Source organism: Delphinapterus leucas, chromosome 14 (genome assembly GCF_059928025.1).
Source record: "Delphinapterus leucas isolate spDelLeu-1000000601 "Yukka" chromosome 14, BTC_Dleu_Yukka2, whole genome shotgun sequence".
NCBI lineage: Eukaryota > Metazoa > Chordata > Mammalia > Artiodactyla > Monodontidae > Delphinapterus > Delphinapterus leucas.
Genome location: NC_143142.1, coordinates 40,525,583 through 40,543,439, shown reverse-complemented (window position 1 = coordinate 40,543,439; position 17,857 = coordinate 40,525,583). Strand labels below are relative to the sequence as shown.

The window sequence follows — 17,857 nt, the reverse complement described above, 5'->3', positions numbered from 1 at the left end:
GTATTTAGATGAGTGATGATAGCTTTGGGAAGGACAGCAGTCAAGTCATTGTGATTATTAATTGCAAGCAAGAATATTTTATTACTTAAGGCTCTTCATCCTCAATGGGCTTTTTAAATAATAACGGCCTCATTAGACATAATTCACATAAGCCTCGAATTCACGTATGTGGAGTATACCATTCAGTGGCTTTTAGTATATTCACAGAGCTATGCAACTGTGACCGTCAGTGGGCTTTTAAAATACCATCCTCACCAAAAACCATCAAAACTAAGCAGAGATACTAACAACATTTAAAAGATACAGAAACTGTACAGAGTGAGATGAAATATAAGGATTAATTTCTTTGACTTGGACCAAAGAAAGAAATTATATGAGAACTACAACCAAATTACATTGTTCTTTTCTTTTAAACCTTGAGTCAGATCTCTTGGTTCAGATCATTGGTATGACATGTCACTCATAAATGATGGCATGCATCATTTGTGCTCTTAGAGACATACATGATACTCAGTACCGCAAGAGTGATTTCATTTTGGACAGTGTCATCTGGGAAACTTTGAAATATCTGACTGTGATCTGACAATTCTATTTCATATATCTACAGTAAAAGTCAGTGGGTTTTAAACAATTATGTATAGAAATTATGTTCAGAAATTATAGACGTTATTTTCTGAAAGATTGGTGTAGATAAATAAAACTACATTTTATGTAAATACTAAGTAAATAGGGTTGAGATAATTTCATGAATGGAATTGGAGTTTTGAAGGTAACAGAGTCTGCTCTTAACGCCAAGGGATTGTGCAGAATAATCTTGTACCATGTGTTTTATTGAAGGAAGCTGATAGATACACATCCTGTTCCAAACTGCCTACATAGTTTGCCAGTGACTTCTCAAGATGAAAAACTAAAGTGTTTGTGGGCAGAGTCCAGCTCTTGTGGTTGAAATTGTTAGCTGTCTTACATTTTAGTATGAAACTATATGAACATGAACTTTAAGACTCAACGCCCTTCTTCCTTATTGCGTCTTCTACAGTACCTGTTCTGCTCTGCACCACCTCAATCCAAATCACTGCAGCAGCCTGTCCTTTAGTCTCCCTGCCTTTGGGAACCTCCTGCATTCCATCCTTAAAGGGAATTGAATCGGAAGCCTTTCAGGAACTCTTCCAACTCAAATTCTGTGAAATACTGCATTATTGCTGCCAGATTAATTTTAGTTACTTTTTAAAAAAATTATTATAAATGTTTTTTTCTGTTGAGAAAATCTTTTAAGTGTCCTTGAAACTACAGAATAAAATGCAAACTCTTTATCCTGGCATTTAAGGACCTTCATAGCCCGATCACAAACTGATTTTTTAGCTTTATTTACAATTCTTCTCCCCTGTGACCCCCGTAAACACTTTTGACCAAACACTGTGTCTTTGGTCTGAAATGTCCTCTATTAAAATAATGCTTTTGTTTTCATGAGTGGACCTTAAACCTAATTTCTGCCTGGATTAATGACAAATTTATGTATCTCACATTGGCAACACATCATTCAAGGTGCAAAGAATGCTGTTTTAAAATCTCTACTATTTTATCTTTACCAAAAGCCTGGTTGCGAAAACAAATAAAATCACTCAAACTTATAAAACTTTTGGAAGACATCCTGAAAGCCATGCAGTCAATCTGTTCTCCCCGACAACCTTAAAGTTACCCTTAGGTGTAGCAGCCAGGTTTTGACTATTATAAATAATGTTGTATTGTGCATTTATATTTAATCACATCATTTTATTACCATAGGATTCCTGGAAGTGGGATTAATGGGTGAAAGTATATTAGCATTTTTGAGCCTATTGATATATACTGCTAAGTTACTTCCCAAAAAAGATATATTACTTTACATGCCAAGTTTAATGCATGCACTTTATTGCATGTTACTAAGTGTACATAGTAAATCCCTGGTTAAAGACATTTGCATGTTTTCAGTTATCTAAAAGAAGAAAATCTTAAAAGGAAAAGCACTTTTATTCAACCCACTTAACACTCTCCTCAAAATTCTAGGCTTTGAGTAAATATTCTTATCACCACCTTCACTGTTGCCACCCCAGTCCAAGCCACCCTCGTCTCCTACATGCACTATTAAAACAGCCTCCTGACTCAGATCCCACCCTTGCCCCTACAGTCCCTGCCCCAGGGATCTTTCTAAAGCATCAGTGGGTTGATGTCCTTTGCTCAAAACATGCATTTGCTTCCAGGTCTTCTCACTTAGAGTGAAAGACAGAGTCCTTCCCTACCTGCCTCTCTCCAGCCTCACTGGCCTTCTTGCTGTCCCTCAAAGCTGCCTTGGGCCTGGGTGGGTGTTCTGGCACCTCTGCCTGTAAGGCTTTACTCCAGGGTTCGCCCTCCCTCCCCAGGTCTCTAAACCAGCAGAACCTTCCGACTGAGGCCCTCTCTTGCTGCCTGCACTGGTTTGCTCCTCCACGGCTGTTCTCTGCCCTGCTTGGTGCCCTGGGCCCATGATCACTGTCGACTTTAGGAGTATTACTAGGGCTTCTTTGCCCTTAGCCCTCTGATTGGGTCCAGCAAATGGGAGGTCCTGTGCGGAGATGGGTGGAGGGGTGGGAGGAGGAGTAGGTCGGGGTTACCCCGCTCCCTCCTGCAAGCTGTGGTCTAACCCTGCTGCTGGGCTCCACCCGGCCCAGGGCCCCATTCTGTGACTCCAGCTCCTCCTGTGCCTTCCCTTGGCCCCGCTGTCCCAGGGTAGTAACTGTCCTGCATGCCTCTCTGTTAGTTCGCTCAGGCTCATCGTTGTGCGTCATCTCTGTAAAATTCTTTTCAGTTACACTTTGACTTTGCTGGCTCTTCCTGCCAGGACATTACTGATGCCAAGTCCCAGCTAAACTTCCATCTCTAGCACTGGCTCTCCCCTTCCTTGTGTTATTCTTCTCTTTGTCACTCATCAACCTTCCTATATATGTGTGTGGAGTTGATTGTCTGCCTCTCCTTTTGGAATATAAACTCCACGAAGGGAGGAACTTTGGTCTGTTTTATTCACCGATTATCCTCAGCTCCTAAACAGTGCACGGCATGTGGTAGGTGCTTGTACTCGCTTGCCTCTTTCTCTCCCTCTCCTTCCTACCCATCCTCCCCTCCCATACACACACACACACACACACACACGCATTGTGAGTGAATAAAATGAATAACGTATTTAGCTAATAAATTTATAACTTATTTCTGTTGAACTCAGGGAGAAACAAGTACTGCATTTTTTCTTTCAAGTTAATGAGTGAACAGATTGTATAATTCGGTGAGACCTTCTAGAGACAAACAAATTGGGGAAGAAGCTGTCCACACTGGAGAGCGTTTTGCATTCTTTTACCAATAGGGGTTCTGCAGTCAGTGCCATTGGTTTTTATATCCTACTCTTCTCCCGTGGATTCAGTGTTTTTCCTGAGGCAGACTTGTGACTAGTTCTTTCACTGAGGATCTGTGGGTGGTAGAATTTCTCTCTCATCTAAATCTTTTTTTTTTTTTTTTTTTTTTTTTACCCCCACTGGGTTACAGTTACCGTCCATTAGCATTTTGAAGATGTGATTCCAATTTCTTCTGGCTTCTGATATTCTAATAATGATTATTTGGTGAACAGTCTTTTTTTTTTTTTTTTCTTTTTATGTTCACTTACGGCTTTTCAAAGATCTCCGCTTTGTCTTTGGTGTTTTGCAGTTTTAATCTGTCTTGCTATCCGCTGCTTGAGGTGGTTTTTAATTCAAAGACTCATTCATTCTTTCTTCAATCTGGGAAAGTTCTTCGCCATTCTCTCCTCACACTGTGCTTCTTCATCCGTTCTGTTCTGTTCTGCTGAAACTCCTGTGGGTATGTGTGGAACCTTCTTATTTACTCCCCACCTCTTAGTTCCTCATTCTCTTTTTATTTTTCTGTTACATTCTGAGCAGTTTCCTCAGATCTGTTTTCTAGTTTCAGTTTCTTTCTCAGTTCGATCTCTTTTGGCTGTTTAATCCTTTGACTTTCTAATCCTAATTGTATTTCATAATTCTAGAAATTCTAGGTGGTGGTTTTAAAGTTTTAGTTTTTTCCATAGAAGCCTGCTCTTCCATGTTACATACATTTCGAACTTTATCTCTCATCATTTTAAGCGTGTAAAGTTAAAGCTCTTTTCAGCATGTTCTTACATCTCAAGTTGTTGTGGCTAACTGTCCCTTGGGATGGATTGTTTCCTTCACGGTGGATTTTAGCTTTTTATTGAGAGCTTGTTTTTTTCTGCCTCCTGGATTATGGAAGTGTCCCTACACAGTAGTTCTGTGTCTGCTTCTGTTGATGTAATAGTTTTAAAATTGGATTGCATATCTAGATGCAGCATGAGCTAGGGATTTCTGTTTTTCATGATTCCCACCCACAGTACTAGGCAGAAAATACCCTTCTTCACTGCTTCCCTGAGCCCATTTCTGCTTTCACTGGGGGTCAAGGCCTTGCTCTGCTTGGTGAGGCCAGAGCCACATCTCCCCCTCATGTAGGTGTGAAGGCACAGCTTTCAGCCCCTGCTTTATGTCCTAGCTGACCTCTGACACCCCTGTGCTTGGCCTTCCCTACCATGCCCTCACTGGCATGTGCCTCTTCTGTCAGCCTTGACTTTTCTGTGGGTTTCCAGCATATCTGGGATTTTGTTCCTTCAAACTCTGCTATATATTATTTAATTATTATTATTTTATCAGCATCTTTATGGGTTGGGATTAGAGGGATGTTTCTCCATCAACTTAGTAAGTCAGGTACCACAAGTGTCCCATGCACTTTCTAATGTAAAATATATCAGTAACCCACAAATTGTATTGTCTAGAATAACAGCAGGCACATACAGCCTTTTTTTGTGCATTGTTCTGTATACTTTGCATATATTAACTCTATTATTCCTTATAACAACCCAGCGTTAGCACATAACAGCTATAATGTCCATTTTATAAATAAGCTAACAGGGACACAGAGAGCTTAGGTAACTTGTCTTAGGTCACACAGCTACTAAAAAAACCAGACAGGGTGTGCCCCTGGGCACCCTGGCTCTAGAGACTGCTCTTAGAAAATAATGAGTCTGGACTAAATGGAGAAATCTATATTTACTCCTAAATTTTTGATCTGTGAACTAGAAAAGGTTACAGATTTTCATCCCTAGATCTGCATCTACAGTGAAAGGTAGAATTTGTTGAGGACAGTCACTTGGCTGCTGTAGTTGAGGTGCTATTCAAATCCTTACAGTCTCCCGTTCAGAAGTTCGAGGGGACGGTGGGATTGATGCAGGGCTGAAGTTTCCAGCTCGCAACAAAGAAATCCTCTTTATTTTTCCTGTCAGTTTTTTTCTTTTTTCTTGTCCTGAGGTTCTTTCTGGTATTTTTCATCTGAAAGAACACATGACCGTTTGATACAATTTCCTGAGCCCAAACCTTGGAGTCCCCTTAACCTTGGAGCACATCCTTCCTGCGCAGCACGTTCTGTGTCTCCTTTGTCTCTCCATTGTCCCCTTCTCTGTCCCTCCATCAGTACACTGACGTAGGCCACAGCCGTCCTGCCTGTAGGTTGCAGCCCCTCTTGTCTGGCCATGCTGCCTCCAGGGAGTGTTCCACAGTGTGGTTTGAGAGGGGCCTCTAAAGACAGATCAGGTCTTGTGGCCTCCAGTGCCTTAGGGTAATTGCACTCTACCTTGACCTGTGTCTGCTCGCATCAACAGTCTCACCTCTCACCTCTTCCTTCCTCTTACTCAGTGTTCAGTAGCACTGAACTTTTCTCATGCTTTAGGGTCTTGTTCCCATTGTGTGAAGTACTAGCTTTTCCTCATCTTTTAAGTGTAGCTTCTAGAAACTTCTTGGCTTCTCTAGGATGGGCCTAAGTGTTCTTACTATGTGTTTCCAAACCACCCTCCACTTTCCCTGTCATGGCACTAATCCCCTTTACTGTAGCACTTTGTGTTTCCATCTTCCCCTCTGGGCAGACCCAGCCTCCTCAGGTCTTAGAAGGGGCGGGAAGAGCAAGCAGAGCTCAGGCCACCACAGCTGCTCCTGCCCAGGTCTGTCATACAGGGCACTGGCGAGGGAGCTGCTCTCCCGGGTCCAGGCTTCCTTTCAGACAGCCAGGATGAGGAGTCAAATAGAGATGCAAAGAGGTTATGAAACTAAGTGATTTATTACTCGTATTTATTTTGCCCAGTCTATAGGAGAAAACATCATCAAATTCTCTCACTCTTCACCTTATTTGTTGGGGCACAGACCCTACTAGTGCCTCTCCCTTGACTTTGCTGGAGACAGAGCTCCCTGGGTCACATGTGACTCTACCTGAATCCTTTGTTGACTGGTTTTTCTCACAAGATCACTACCACAAAGAAGGTTAGGAGCTCATTGCCAGGACAGTACAGTGAGGAGTGATGCAAATCCAATGATAGCCTTTATTTTTTCCTAATTAATTAATTAACTAATTAATTTTTGGCTGCGTTGGGTCTTCATTGCTGTGTGCGGGCTTTCTCTAGTTGTGGCGAGCGGGGGCTGCTCTTCATTGCGGTGCACAGGCTTCTCATTACAGTGGCTTCTCTTGTCATGGAGCACGGGCTCTATGCATGCAGGCTCAGTAGTTGTGGCACTCAGGTTCAGTAGCTCTGGCTTGCAGGCTCAGTAGTTGTGGCGCATGGGCTTAGTTGCTCCGCGGCGTGTGGGATCTTCCTGGACCAGAGCTCAAACCTGTGTCCCCTGCATTGACAGGCAGATTCTTAACCACTGCGCCACCAGGGAACTCCCCAGTCATAGCCTTTGATGGAGATTTTAATCAATAAAACCTTCCTCCTTGCCTCCCTTCACTTTTTTTTCTTATAAATTTATTTATTTTTATTTTTTATTTATTTTTGGCTGCGTTGGGTCTTTGTTGCTGTGTGTGGGCTTTCTCTAGTTGCAGGGAGTGGGGGATGCTCTTCGTTGCAGTGCGCGCGCTTCTCATTGCAGTGGCTTCTCTTGTTGCGGAGCACGGGCTGTAGGTGTGTGGGCTCAGTAGTTGTGGCTCTTGGGCTCTAGAGCACAGGCTCAGGAGTTGTGGTACACGGGCTTAGTTGTTCCGCGGCATGTGGGATCTTGCCGGACCAGGACTCAAACCCATGTCCCCTGCATTGGCAGGCGGATTCTTAATCACTGCACCACCAGGGAAGCCCTCCCTTCACTCTTATTTGCAAAAGAATGCAAAATACATTTCATAGTTCTGCTGGCTTCTTCCCTGTTTTGACCCCAAAAGGTCTTCCTAACTGGTACACTCTTTTCTAAAATTTTAAATTAATTCAATTTATTTTTTCCAACAAATATGTTTTTCCCTCTTACTATTCTAAAGATGCCCTCTGATCAGTACTGTTCATTCAATAATAATTGTTTTATTTTCTGTTTTCCTTGCTAGACTGCAAGTTTTGTAAGGACAAAAACTGTTTCTCAGTTACTTACGCCCTATCTCCAGCACCTGGAGTGTAGTGCCTGCCACATGGTAGCCACTCGATAAATGGTAGATGCAAATCCTCTAACCTCTCGAGTTCTCATAATTCTGAGACTCTCTTCCTCTCAGGACCAGTATTTTCAGTACTATCTGAAAATAATAGTTACAGATATTTTGGATATGTTCATTTTATTGGGCATTGTATTTAACAATAAAAAAGCTTATTCTTCAAGATCAGGCTCAAATCCCATTACTTTTATCAAACTTCACTTTATTACTGCATCCCATAATGGTAACTCTTTTCTCTGAATATGTAACATTTTTTATGTATGTACAATTTGTTTGCTATTTATATCTTATAACATCCCTTTTATTATCTTCTTATTCTTATTTACCTCATGCTTTAACTCATTTAACACATGCTGTTCTGAACTATATATTTTATACTTCTGTTGCAACTGGTGTTAAGTTGTATATATGTAGACATACAGGTCTAATGGTCAGTGGTACTTGTTTACTGGGTGATTGATTTCAAGCTAATCATCTTAATTTGAACAAAAAACAGATAAATTTATATTCTTACATCTTATATAACGTTACCAATCTCGATTTTTTTTTAAGTTACGGCTTTATGTAGTAGAAGTTTTCTAGAAGAATAGTTGATTTTTATGTGCAGACATCTTTTTCTCCATTTTGAGGAGATAGTACTGATTTTCTTGAGGCATTTATATAATTCCAATTATGAGATAACTTTAAAAACACCTCTTCTCATGCAGGTTAGATCATGTCTCTCATACATGTAGTCAGATGCACTGCACTTTTTTCACCACAAGAGAGAAATTGTCTTATTTTGATATTTTCTTTATTTCCTATGACCTTAGCTTTGTCACTAGATAGTTTTGGGACTGTTTATTCTCTCTGCTGTTTGTGTTTACTTAAAAAAAAACACACACACACACTTAAGGCAGCACTGTTCCCAGAAGGACTAGGTAGAGGAAATGAAATGCCATTCATCCAGTTTATTTTTTTAAAATATCTTATCCCCAGTGATAGAAATATTTGAGTGAATGTTGAAAAACAAGCAAACTATATTTTCTTATGCCTCAAGTAAAAAGAAAATGTAGTTTTAAATAATTTATCAATCTGCCCTAATTAGCCAACCTGTAGTAATATAAATGAAAATGTTTGTATCTTATATATTTTTAAACTAAAATACAGTAATTCTTTTGATGTAAAATTAAATAATCCAGAACTATTTGGATTTTCTATGTAAGCCATGGGAATAAAATATTTTTATTATTTTCCTTAGTCTTTTAACATTTGAGTCTTTTCTTTGTACAAAGTTCAGTGCATGGTATTTGGGGGCTTAAAGAGGTTTAGAGTTTACCGAGGGTAGCAGATTCAGCATACGTACTACCCATGTTCTCTATTACAAGTGGATGTGGCTCCTTTTGGAGTCCAGTAGGAGAGGTCACATCCCACAGTGATATTTAAGGACGGCTCAATGGGGAGGATAGCATTTAAACTTGGCCTTGAAAAAAAAAAAGTTTTAGTTAAGTGGGGAAACTTCTGAATATGAATAATTATTTCCATTATTCACGGAAGATGGAACATCTTTAACAAAAGTTTAGAAGCAGTAAAATATAATAGGTTAATATTTCTAGGAAAACAAATAGTTCCAGGAAAACCGTCTGGCTGAAGCTGACTGTTTATGGAACGATTTAAATGTTAGTCTAAGGAGTGTGGACTTTTTCTATATAAGGAGAACAATGGAAGTTTTCTGCGTTAGGGTTTAGTTTGTTAACAACAAGAAACAAGCTCTTCCCCACTAGTTTTAAAACTTACCCAATTAAAAATTGTACAGTGTAATCATGAAAACGACAGATGGTGAGCTTTTTATACATGTCTCTAAAGTTAAGCTTTTCACATATGATCTTCCAGCATCTTTCCCGAGTTCAACAATATTTTTAGTACAAAAAATAACTTTTTTTTTTTTTTTCAAATTAACAGTGTCCAGTTCTCAGAGTAGGCCAGATATGTTAACATACTGGCCTTCTTGCATTTATTTATTACGGCTCAGTCTCTAAATATTAGTTGGCTAAAACATATTTGCAGTGATTTCCCAGTTGGTAGCTTTTCTAGAAGCTTAGCAGTTTTCCTTTTATGTAATCAGTATGCAGACGACATTGTATAAGAGGCACGCCAGTGTGAACCGACTGTCCCTGATATGCAGCACTGCCCAGAGTATTTGCCAGAGTCCACGGTTTTTACACCGTCCCACGGTGCAAGTTAATATTAATTCTGACATCTTGTTTGAATACTAGCTTGTCAGACAAGTTACGTAACTTTTGACTCTGTTTTGGACAGAAGAATTTGACACACTCTGAATAATAGATTCTTATAAACTTGTCTTAATATATATTTCTTAGAATATCTTTTGAAAGCTTGCAGAGTCAATTTCGTTTAAAAATTTGTAAAATTCTCCTTAAAATTTATTTAGAGATTTAATGTTTGTTTTATGCTAATCAACAAGTATCTTAAGCGAGATATCTAAAACATAGACAAAACTGGAGATGGTTAAGCATGTGATGGCATTTAATAAAAAGAAATGTAGCCATGAATGGCTGTGCTACCATCTTCCTATCCTTTGTGCCATGAAAATGGAAAATTTCTAGATTACCCAGATGATTTCTGGAAGGCAGAGGCTATGTCTGTTTTTTCTTGTGCATCTCCTCACATCCCTGGTCCCCAGCTCTGTGTAAGACATCTGTCGAGGTACTATTTAAGTCACATGGCATCTAGCATATGGTACTCTCTTTTGCTGTTTAGCAACTAAGTACAGAATAAATCTTCACAGTGTGTATCAAAGGTTCAAAAAGAAATAGTATGTAAAGTCAAAATTACTTTAGAATATAGTAGTTTTCAATTATTTGGGTATTATTAAGAACAGCTAGGAAATTCTATTCCATAAGATGAAAAATATGATAAAATGTCATTTGGTGTTTATATCCAGATATTAATGAAAGACTTATTACTTTCATTCACTCTGACCTTTTCCTTTATTTTTCTTTTTTTATAAATTTATTTATTTAATTTTGGCTGCATTGGGTCTTCGTTGCTGCACACGGGCTTTCTCTAGCTGTGGCGAGCGGACGCTACTCTTGGTTGCGGTGCACGGGCTTCTCGCTGCAGTGGCTTCTCTTGTTGCGGAGCATGGGGTCTAGGCGCACAGGCTTCAGTAGTTGCGGCACACGGGTTCAGTAGTTGTGGCACAGGTTCAGTAGTTGTGGCTCACGGGTTCTAGAGCTCAGGTTCAGCAGTTGTGGTGCACGGGCTTAGTTGCTCCGAGGCAAGTGGGATCTTCCTGGACCAGGGCTCGAACCCGTGTCCCCTGCATTGGCAGGCGGATTCTTAACCACTGTGCCACCAGGGAAGTCCCTGACCTTTTCCTTTTGTTGCCCACTTTTGCCTTATGAGGGTTTTTGGGTTTGTTTGTGTTTTTTTTTTGCGGTACGCGGGTCTCTCACTGTTGTGGCCTCTCCCATTGCAGAGCACAGACTCTGGACACGCAGGCCCAGCGGCCATGGCTCACGGGCCCAGCCGCTCTGCGGCATGTGGGATCTTCCTGGACTGGGGCATGAACCTGCGTCCCCTGCATTGGCAGGCGGACTTTCAACCACTGCGCCACCAGGGAAACCCTGACTTATGAGTTTTGAGAAATAATATTTCCAAGATAAGGACTTGTCTTTGCTAAAATAAATCATGTTCATATAAAAAATTTGGAAAATTTAAAAAAGAACAAAACAGAGCAATACAACTTTATCACTTAGAATAATGGCTAAATAATTTGTCATATGTTCTCTGTAGATTTTATTTTTCTTTCCATTTCCCATTTGAAAACTTTTGTTTCTTGATGGAACCTACTGTTTTATGGCCTAGTCATTGCAAATTGCTGGCATTTGGATTTACCTGATTCTTTGTTTATTGACCTTGTTTACCATGTTTTAAGAATAGTGTTTTAGGTAAATCAGAATTACTTAAAATACATAGGATGCTACAGATTTAATTGTCTTTCTCTTTTAAGTTATTTTTTCTTAAAGCTTTCTTAATTTTTTTTATTTGATGGAAGGGACAGATGTAAAGGATCTAATGTATAATCAACATAAAATCCCAAGCTATTTCAACTAAGTACATTTCTGTCACATTAGTCTGGACAGGATGTGACATTTCACTTAAGTGACGTGTGTGTATTTTACAGCTTTCTGTTGCCAACATTATGTTAATTTTGTTTTGTTTGTTTGTTTTCCGTAATGGTAGAGTGGATTAAGATTTTCTTTAAGGGTCCAGAGGAGATACTGATATTATCGTTTATTTCCCAATTTAACATATACTGAAAGATGCTGGACCTCGACAGGGACATAGTTTTGAGAGTGAAAGACCTATTTATACGAAACATTTATCCAAATAAGAAGTAGAGGAGGGCTTCCCTGGTGGCACAGTGGTTAAGAATCTGCCTGCCAATGCAGGGGACAAGGGTTCAAGCCCTGGTCCGGGAAGTTCACACATGCTGTGGAGCAACAAAGCCTGTGCGCCACAACTCCTGAGCCTGCACTCTAGAGCCCGCGAGCCACAACTGTGGAAGCCTGCGTGCCTAGAGCCCGTGCTCTGCAACAAGAGAAGCCAATGCAATGAGAAGCCCACGCACCACAATGAAAAGTAGCCCCCGCTCACCACAACTAGAGAAAGCACGCACGTAGCAAGGAAGACCCAATGCAGCCAAAAATAAATAAATAAAATAAATAAATTTTATTTATTTATTAAATAAATCATATTAAAAACCTATTAATGAGATTAAAAAAAAGCAGGGGAAGTTGAGTTAATGCCGCCTTCAGATCTGTTAGCCATCATTGTCAACTACAGGATTATTTTTGTGTCTTTTTAGCACTTTGCCTTTGAATAAAATTACTTATCTGGTAATGAATATCATGAAAGGAAATGTTAATGTTTTATAAGTAATGATATCAGTCCTTCTTGACAGCTGTTTTTCTTAAACATTGTATTATTTATTCCTATGAACCTTTTTTTTTTTTTTTAATAGGTCCTGGCTCTTCTCCTTTTAGGATATAGGCTTTTCTAAGTCAAAGCTTTGTTCTTTCGTTTTCTGTACTAATTTATGTGCCCTGCATAAAGTAGGTGCTTAATTATGATGCCCAAGGAATATACTATATGCTTTGCTTATTAAGGCAGCTAGAAGGAAACATGAGGTTAGTAGATATAAAAATACGTTTATGGTCTTAGTTTACTTTAAGGTTACTTAAAATCCTACTCATTTTATTTATTTTTTTATTTATAGAGATGCTTCCATCATTCCTTCAGAAAGTTGAAGTTGTCTCTGAAGCTTCTAGAGAAACTTGTGTAGCTTTGAGTGATTGCCTTAATCTCTTCACCAAACAAGAAGGGGTAGGTAGTTTGCAACTGAATTTTTTAAATAATTGTTTGGGTGTCACACTTGATCATCCAGTACATCATTGCTTTCAAACTGTCCAAAGGTAGGAGAAAATAGAGTTAATAAAGGCAACGACAGTTTCATTTTTCACCAAAAGTTAGAACTTATTTATTCTTGATTAAGCAGGATAATTCTGAAATCACTTCTGTTCATATCATTTAACTTGTTTATGTACCCATATTTAACAAGTATGTTTAAAGTTGATCCACTCGGGGTTGTCGTGACATTTTGATAAGACGGACTATGAAAGTGTTCTAGGAACAAAAGGTCTCTATATGAAAAATACATACTTTTATTTAGCAAATAGATTGTTATCATACTTACCTATGTGAACTCAGCTTAATGGGTTAAATATTTTTTGTGCTCTGTGCTGCTCGCTCTCTCCCATTTAAAAATTTGCCATTTGATCTTCCAAATATAAGTAAAAGTGGTATGTCATCCATTAGTAACTCTTCTTCTAAGGACTGAAAAGTCATTAAGGTGTGGTTTCTTTTTTTATATAAATTTATTTATTTATTTTTGGCTGTGTTGGGTCTTCGTTTCTGCGCGAGGGCTTTCTCTAGTTGCGGCGAGCGGGGGCCACTCTTCATCGCAGTGCGTGGGCCTCTCACTATCTGGGCCTCCCTTGTTGCGGAGCACAGGCTCCAGACTCGCAGCCTCAGTAGTTGTGGCGCACAGGCCCAGTGGCTCTGCGGCATGTGGGATCTTCCCAGACCAGGGCTCGAACCCATGTCCCCTGCATTGGCAGGCAGATTCTCAGCTACTGCGCCACCAGGGAAGCCCCAGGTGTGTTTTGCCTGAACTAAGATTTTTCTTTTTTATGTTTTTTCCTTCATTTTCATGATTTTAATGCAAGCCAAGTAGCAATAGGCTTTGTTTTGCATTTAATTTCTACACATGTTTAATCTTCAACTTTTTAGATTAAGACACCAAATTTCTTTGTTTTTTTTTAGGTTCCACATATATGTAAAATCATATGGTATTTGTTTTTCCTCTGTTTGACTTACTTCACTTAGCACAATACTCTCCAAGGTCACTGACTTTCTTATTCTTGTTACAATCGATTTGTGCCTTTTGGTTAGAGATTAGGTTTTGGTGTTAAAACAAGATAGATGAAAATGGTCTTATATATGTTTCTCTTATATGTAAGGATCTAAAATTTTATTTTCCCATCATTAAAATAAGAAGCCTTGTGAATTCATGTGAAATTTTGAAAATGCTCTGTTTTTTATGTATACCACAAATTCCATAATTATTTGGAGAATAAGAAAAAATATGTAATAATAATCTGAACTCATTTAAAACAAACTTACAGAAAGTCTTTCAACAGAATTCTATTAAATACCATGGGAAAACATAATTGTTCATTAAACATGTTAATTGGTAGATTCTCCTAATGGTGTTTGAAAATATCCTTTCTCAGCATTTCTGTTTTTGCTGCTTTGCAAATTTCATATTCTGGCTTGTTTAAATGAGGAATGATTTAGTGACCTAAATAAATCCAAATAGGATGATAGAATTGCAGAACATTGCAGAACAGAACAAATTATGATGTTACAGGATTCAGGTAATATTACCTTGTAAAACTAAATTCACATCTCCTGTGTGGTATCTGATGAATGTATTGATAACTTTTTTGTTCTCGGGTTGTATAGTTTTAAGGTGAACACTAGATTAGAAGTACTTTAATTTCTGAAGAAGCCAACATATCCTAATCTTTAACGGATTAAAAAAAAATAGCCACCTCTGTGTGTAAATTTACATGTGGAAGAATATTAGCCTAAAGTTTAGCCTAATTAACCTCTTTACGCCTTTAAAATTAGTCATCAGGATTAAGTAAGATAATTGTAAGCAAAATGCTTAGCATAGTTTCTGACACATAGTAAGCCCTGAGTGTAAGTCCACGGTTGTTATTGTAGGATGCTGTCTAATTAACACTTGTGACCCCTTTTCTCTGATGGCATCTTGGAGCTTCTGTGTCTTTAACATTGGTTTTATCTTGTTTTGGGAGGAGGTGGTGTTGTCTAAAGAAAATTTATTTGACTGTGGAATGATTGTGTTGTGTTTCCATCCTTATTACTTATTATTTAAGAGATAATGGGCTACTTAAGTTCTCTGAACTTTGATACCTTCATCTTTCATATAAGAGAGACCATGTAGAAAGTCATTAAGAGCCCTGGTCTGAAAGTGTAATGGACCTCTTTTAAATCTCAGTCTTGCCCTAACCAATTGTGGGACCTTGGGCAAGTTTCTGAAGAATAAAGATATGTAAACACCTGATGGTTGGGTGTGGAGATCAGATGTATGTAGATGAATAATAGGTATATAGACCATATTAGCATATCACAAGAGCACAAAGTATTCATTTAGTAAATAGCATTCATTGTTTTTAGAGTATTTTAAGATTTTTCTTTTTAGTAGTTCTATGAAATATCAACCCTGTGGGGCCCTCAGTAGAAATCCATGGATTTCCCTCTGAGAAATACAATTATAGACGATGAGAAGGCCTAAAAAATATTTGAAAGATAAATGGCATCATTGAAGTTGGTCTTATCAAGTAGTTAAGAATTACAACATAGGAATTTAATTGAGGTCAGAGTGGAGTAATTGTGCACTGTAATGCCTTATGTATCAGGCATCATAAATTTTATTTTCATTATCCAAAAAGTTTATTAGAAGAGCAATGATAAGCTTGAACTCACATAGACCTGAGTCCGTTTCCTGGTTCTGCTATGTAATCTCTGTCTTCACCTCAGTAAAACATAATCTCCTTTTCAAAGTGGTGACCAACCAAAAAAGAGTGTTTTAAGAAGTAAGTGAGATCCGATTGGCAAAACTCTGCATAGCACCTGGCACAGAATGGGGACCCGATAGGTGTAAGTGACCCCAGCCCCAGTGGCAGAAAATATGTTTTTATTCTAATCTTTTTTGAGGACAGTTACTCTGAATCTTACACATTTCTTAAACTGAAGATTTCATACTTTATCTCTTCTGGGTGCGTCAGGATTGTCCTTTTGTATGTTTGTAATTACTCTTTGCCTTAATACAGAGATACCGTCAGGGGATAATGTTTACAGGACTCTTTTTTGATTAAATGGCCCAATCCTGATAATGCTTTTCGAATTCCTTTTTACTCCTTATGGTTCTAAAATTTTCTTCTCTCCTGTTCTTTAGACCAACTGGGTGCTTGCCTCTAGCAGCGGAATACTGATCCCTTCTGATTTACTCATACTAATCTCCCGTTCGTTAAAAAGAAAACCAGTAACCAAACTTGGTAAAATTATGTCCGCAGTAAGAGTAAGCTGGCTTAGTGTGAGAAACTTGGCTTGACAGTGAGCACAGGCTTTAGGGTCTGGGGCCTTCTGGTATGTGGGTGTTCTTTGCTTATTTGGAGATTCTCTGATACAGCCTAGATATTCCAAGTATCCACATGACCTCTACATAAATGAGGCATTATGAAGGTGTATTTTACTTGAAATAACACTACTTATGTTGTCGGAAAAAAAACGGCAATATATAAGATAAGCTGTAAAGTTTGTGATTGATCTACTAAAGGCAACCTTACTGTATTTTTTTAAAATTAATTAATTTTTGGCTGTGTTGGGTCTTCATTTCTGTGCGAGGACTTTCTCTAGTTGTGGCAAGCGGGGGCCACTCTTCATCGCGGTGCGCGGGCCTCTCACTACCGCGGCCTCTCTTGTTGCGGAGCACAGGCTCCAGACGCCCAGGCTCAGTAGTTGTGGCTCACGGGCCTAGTTGCTCCGCGGCATATGAGATCTTCCCAGACCAGGGCTCGAACCCATGTCCCCTGCATTGGCAGGCAGATTCTCAGCCACTGCACCACCAGGGAAGCCCCTTTACTGTATGTTTTATGATATACTTGGGAAACATACTATAATAGAATGTGAAGGCTGTGGTTTTTCTTTAACCTTGTTTTGAGAGTTCCATTCAAAAGGCTAGAAACTGGTTTCATGAATCATTCTTTCTACAGTTCTCACCAGAGGTTGGTATCAGAAGTGGTTAAAATGTCATTCAGAAGTCATCATTGGTGCCCTCTGGGTCTGTGTATTATTGAGCTCCCCTCGATATTATGAGTCTAATCAGTTTTTAGTGTAAACTCACTTATAAAATGTTAAATCTCCTCACGGCTAAAGGGATGTAACCCAAATGTATGGTGGGAAGATAGTGATGCCAAGCTTGTGATGTAATGGAACAATTCAGACTCTCAGTTGGAACCAACCAAAGGTACTTGCTACTCTGGACCAGATGCTAAAGTCTTTGGAGAGAATCCATGCCCTCACGTGGACTGATAACTCTGTAAAGTCATGATTTCTAATACTCATTTAGCTTCCTGAGCTGTTCAGAGTCCTTTAATCCCTCTCTTTTTCATTTGCAATGTTTATATCTTTCAGGCCTTCACCTTTCTCTCTCTCATCTCTATTCTGAGCAAAATTTATTGTCAAGCGTTAGGCGAACATTGTACATGCTTCCAACTCCCTACTAGTCCCTCATTCCGATTTTTATCTTTTTTTCCTTTTGTTGGAGGCATCTGTCTCCTGTCTTCAAAAACAGCTACTCTCTTCTTCTGAATTCTCCCTTGTAGCTTTTATCTCCCTACATCCCTTTCCAGTTCCATTTTTGAAAATGCGATACCTTCTGTTTCTACTTCTTTATTCCTCAACTAGTCCACTGAGACCATTCTTGCCAATATCTCCTTGTTGCTAATCAGAGAACATCTTTAAATTATCTTGCTTGTCTTTTTAAAGGGTCTGGCATTTGACTACTGCTTGCTTTTTGGAATGCTTCTCTGTGATTTCCATGGTGCCTCCCTCTTCTGGCTTCTCTTTCCTGTATAGCAACTCCTCCTCAGTCTTCTTCTAAAGCATCTTTTCTTCTGCCTGT

At 39.1% G+C, this 17,857-nt stretch overlaps 2 protein-coding genes across 16 annotated transcripts in view; one reads left to right on the top strand and one right to left on the bottom strand.

Annotated features, from left to right (window-relative positions):
* The window catches only part of OSBPL1A (oxysterol binding protein like 1A), a 222,665-nt gene that overhangs the window by 76,283 nt on the left and 128,525 nt on the right, over window positions 1-17,857 (top strand). For 12 of the 14 annotated variants that reach the window (XR_016387606.1, XM_022586847.3, XM_022586844.3 and 9 more), the window contains one exon: window positions 12,803-12,909. The exons of 1 other annotated variant lie outside the window; for it this stretch is intronic. Coding sequence is in view for 11 of the 13 variants with exons in the window: in XM_022586847.3 (XP_022442555.2) it covers window positions 12,803-12,909 (107 nt within the window). In the remaining 2 variants the exon portion in view is untranslated. Of the gene's footprint in view, window positions 1-12,802; window positions 12,910-17,857 lie in introns of those variants that run through there. One more of the 14 variants, XM_089895004.1, reaches the window with a different exon arrangement.
* LOC149747612 (uncharacterized) overlaps window positions 1-17,857 on the bottom strand; it is a 58,313-nt gene that overhangs the window by 33,082 nt on the left and 7,374 nt on the right. The gene's annotated exons all lie outside the window — the stretch shown is intronic.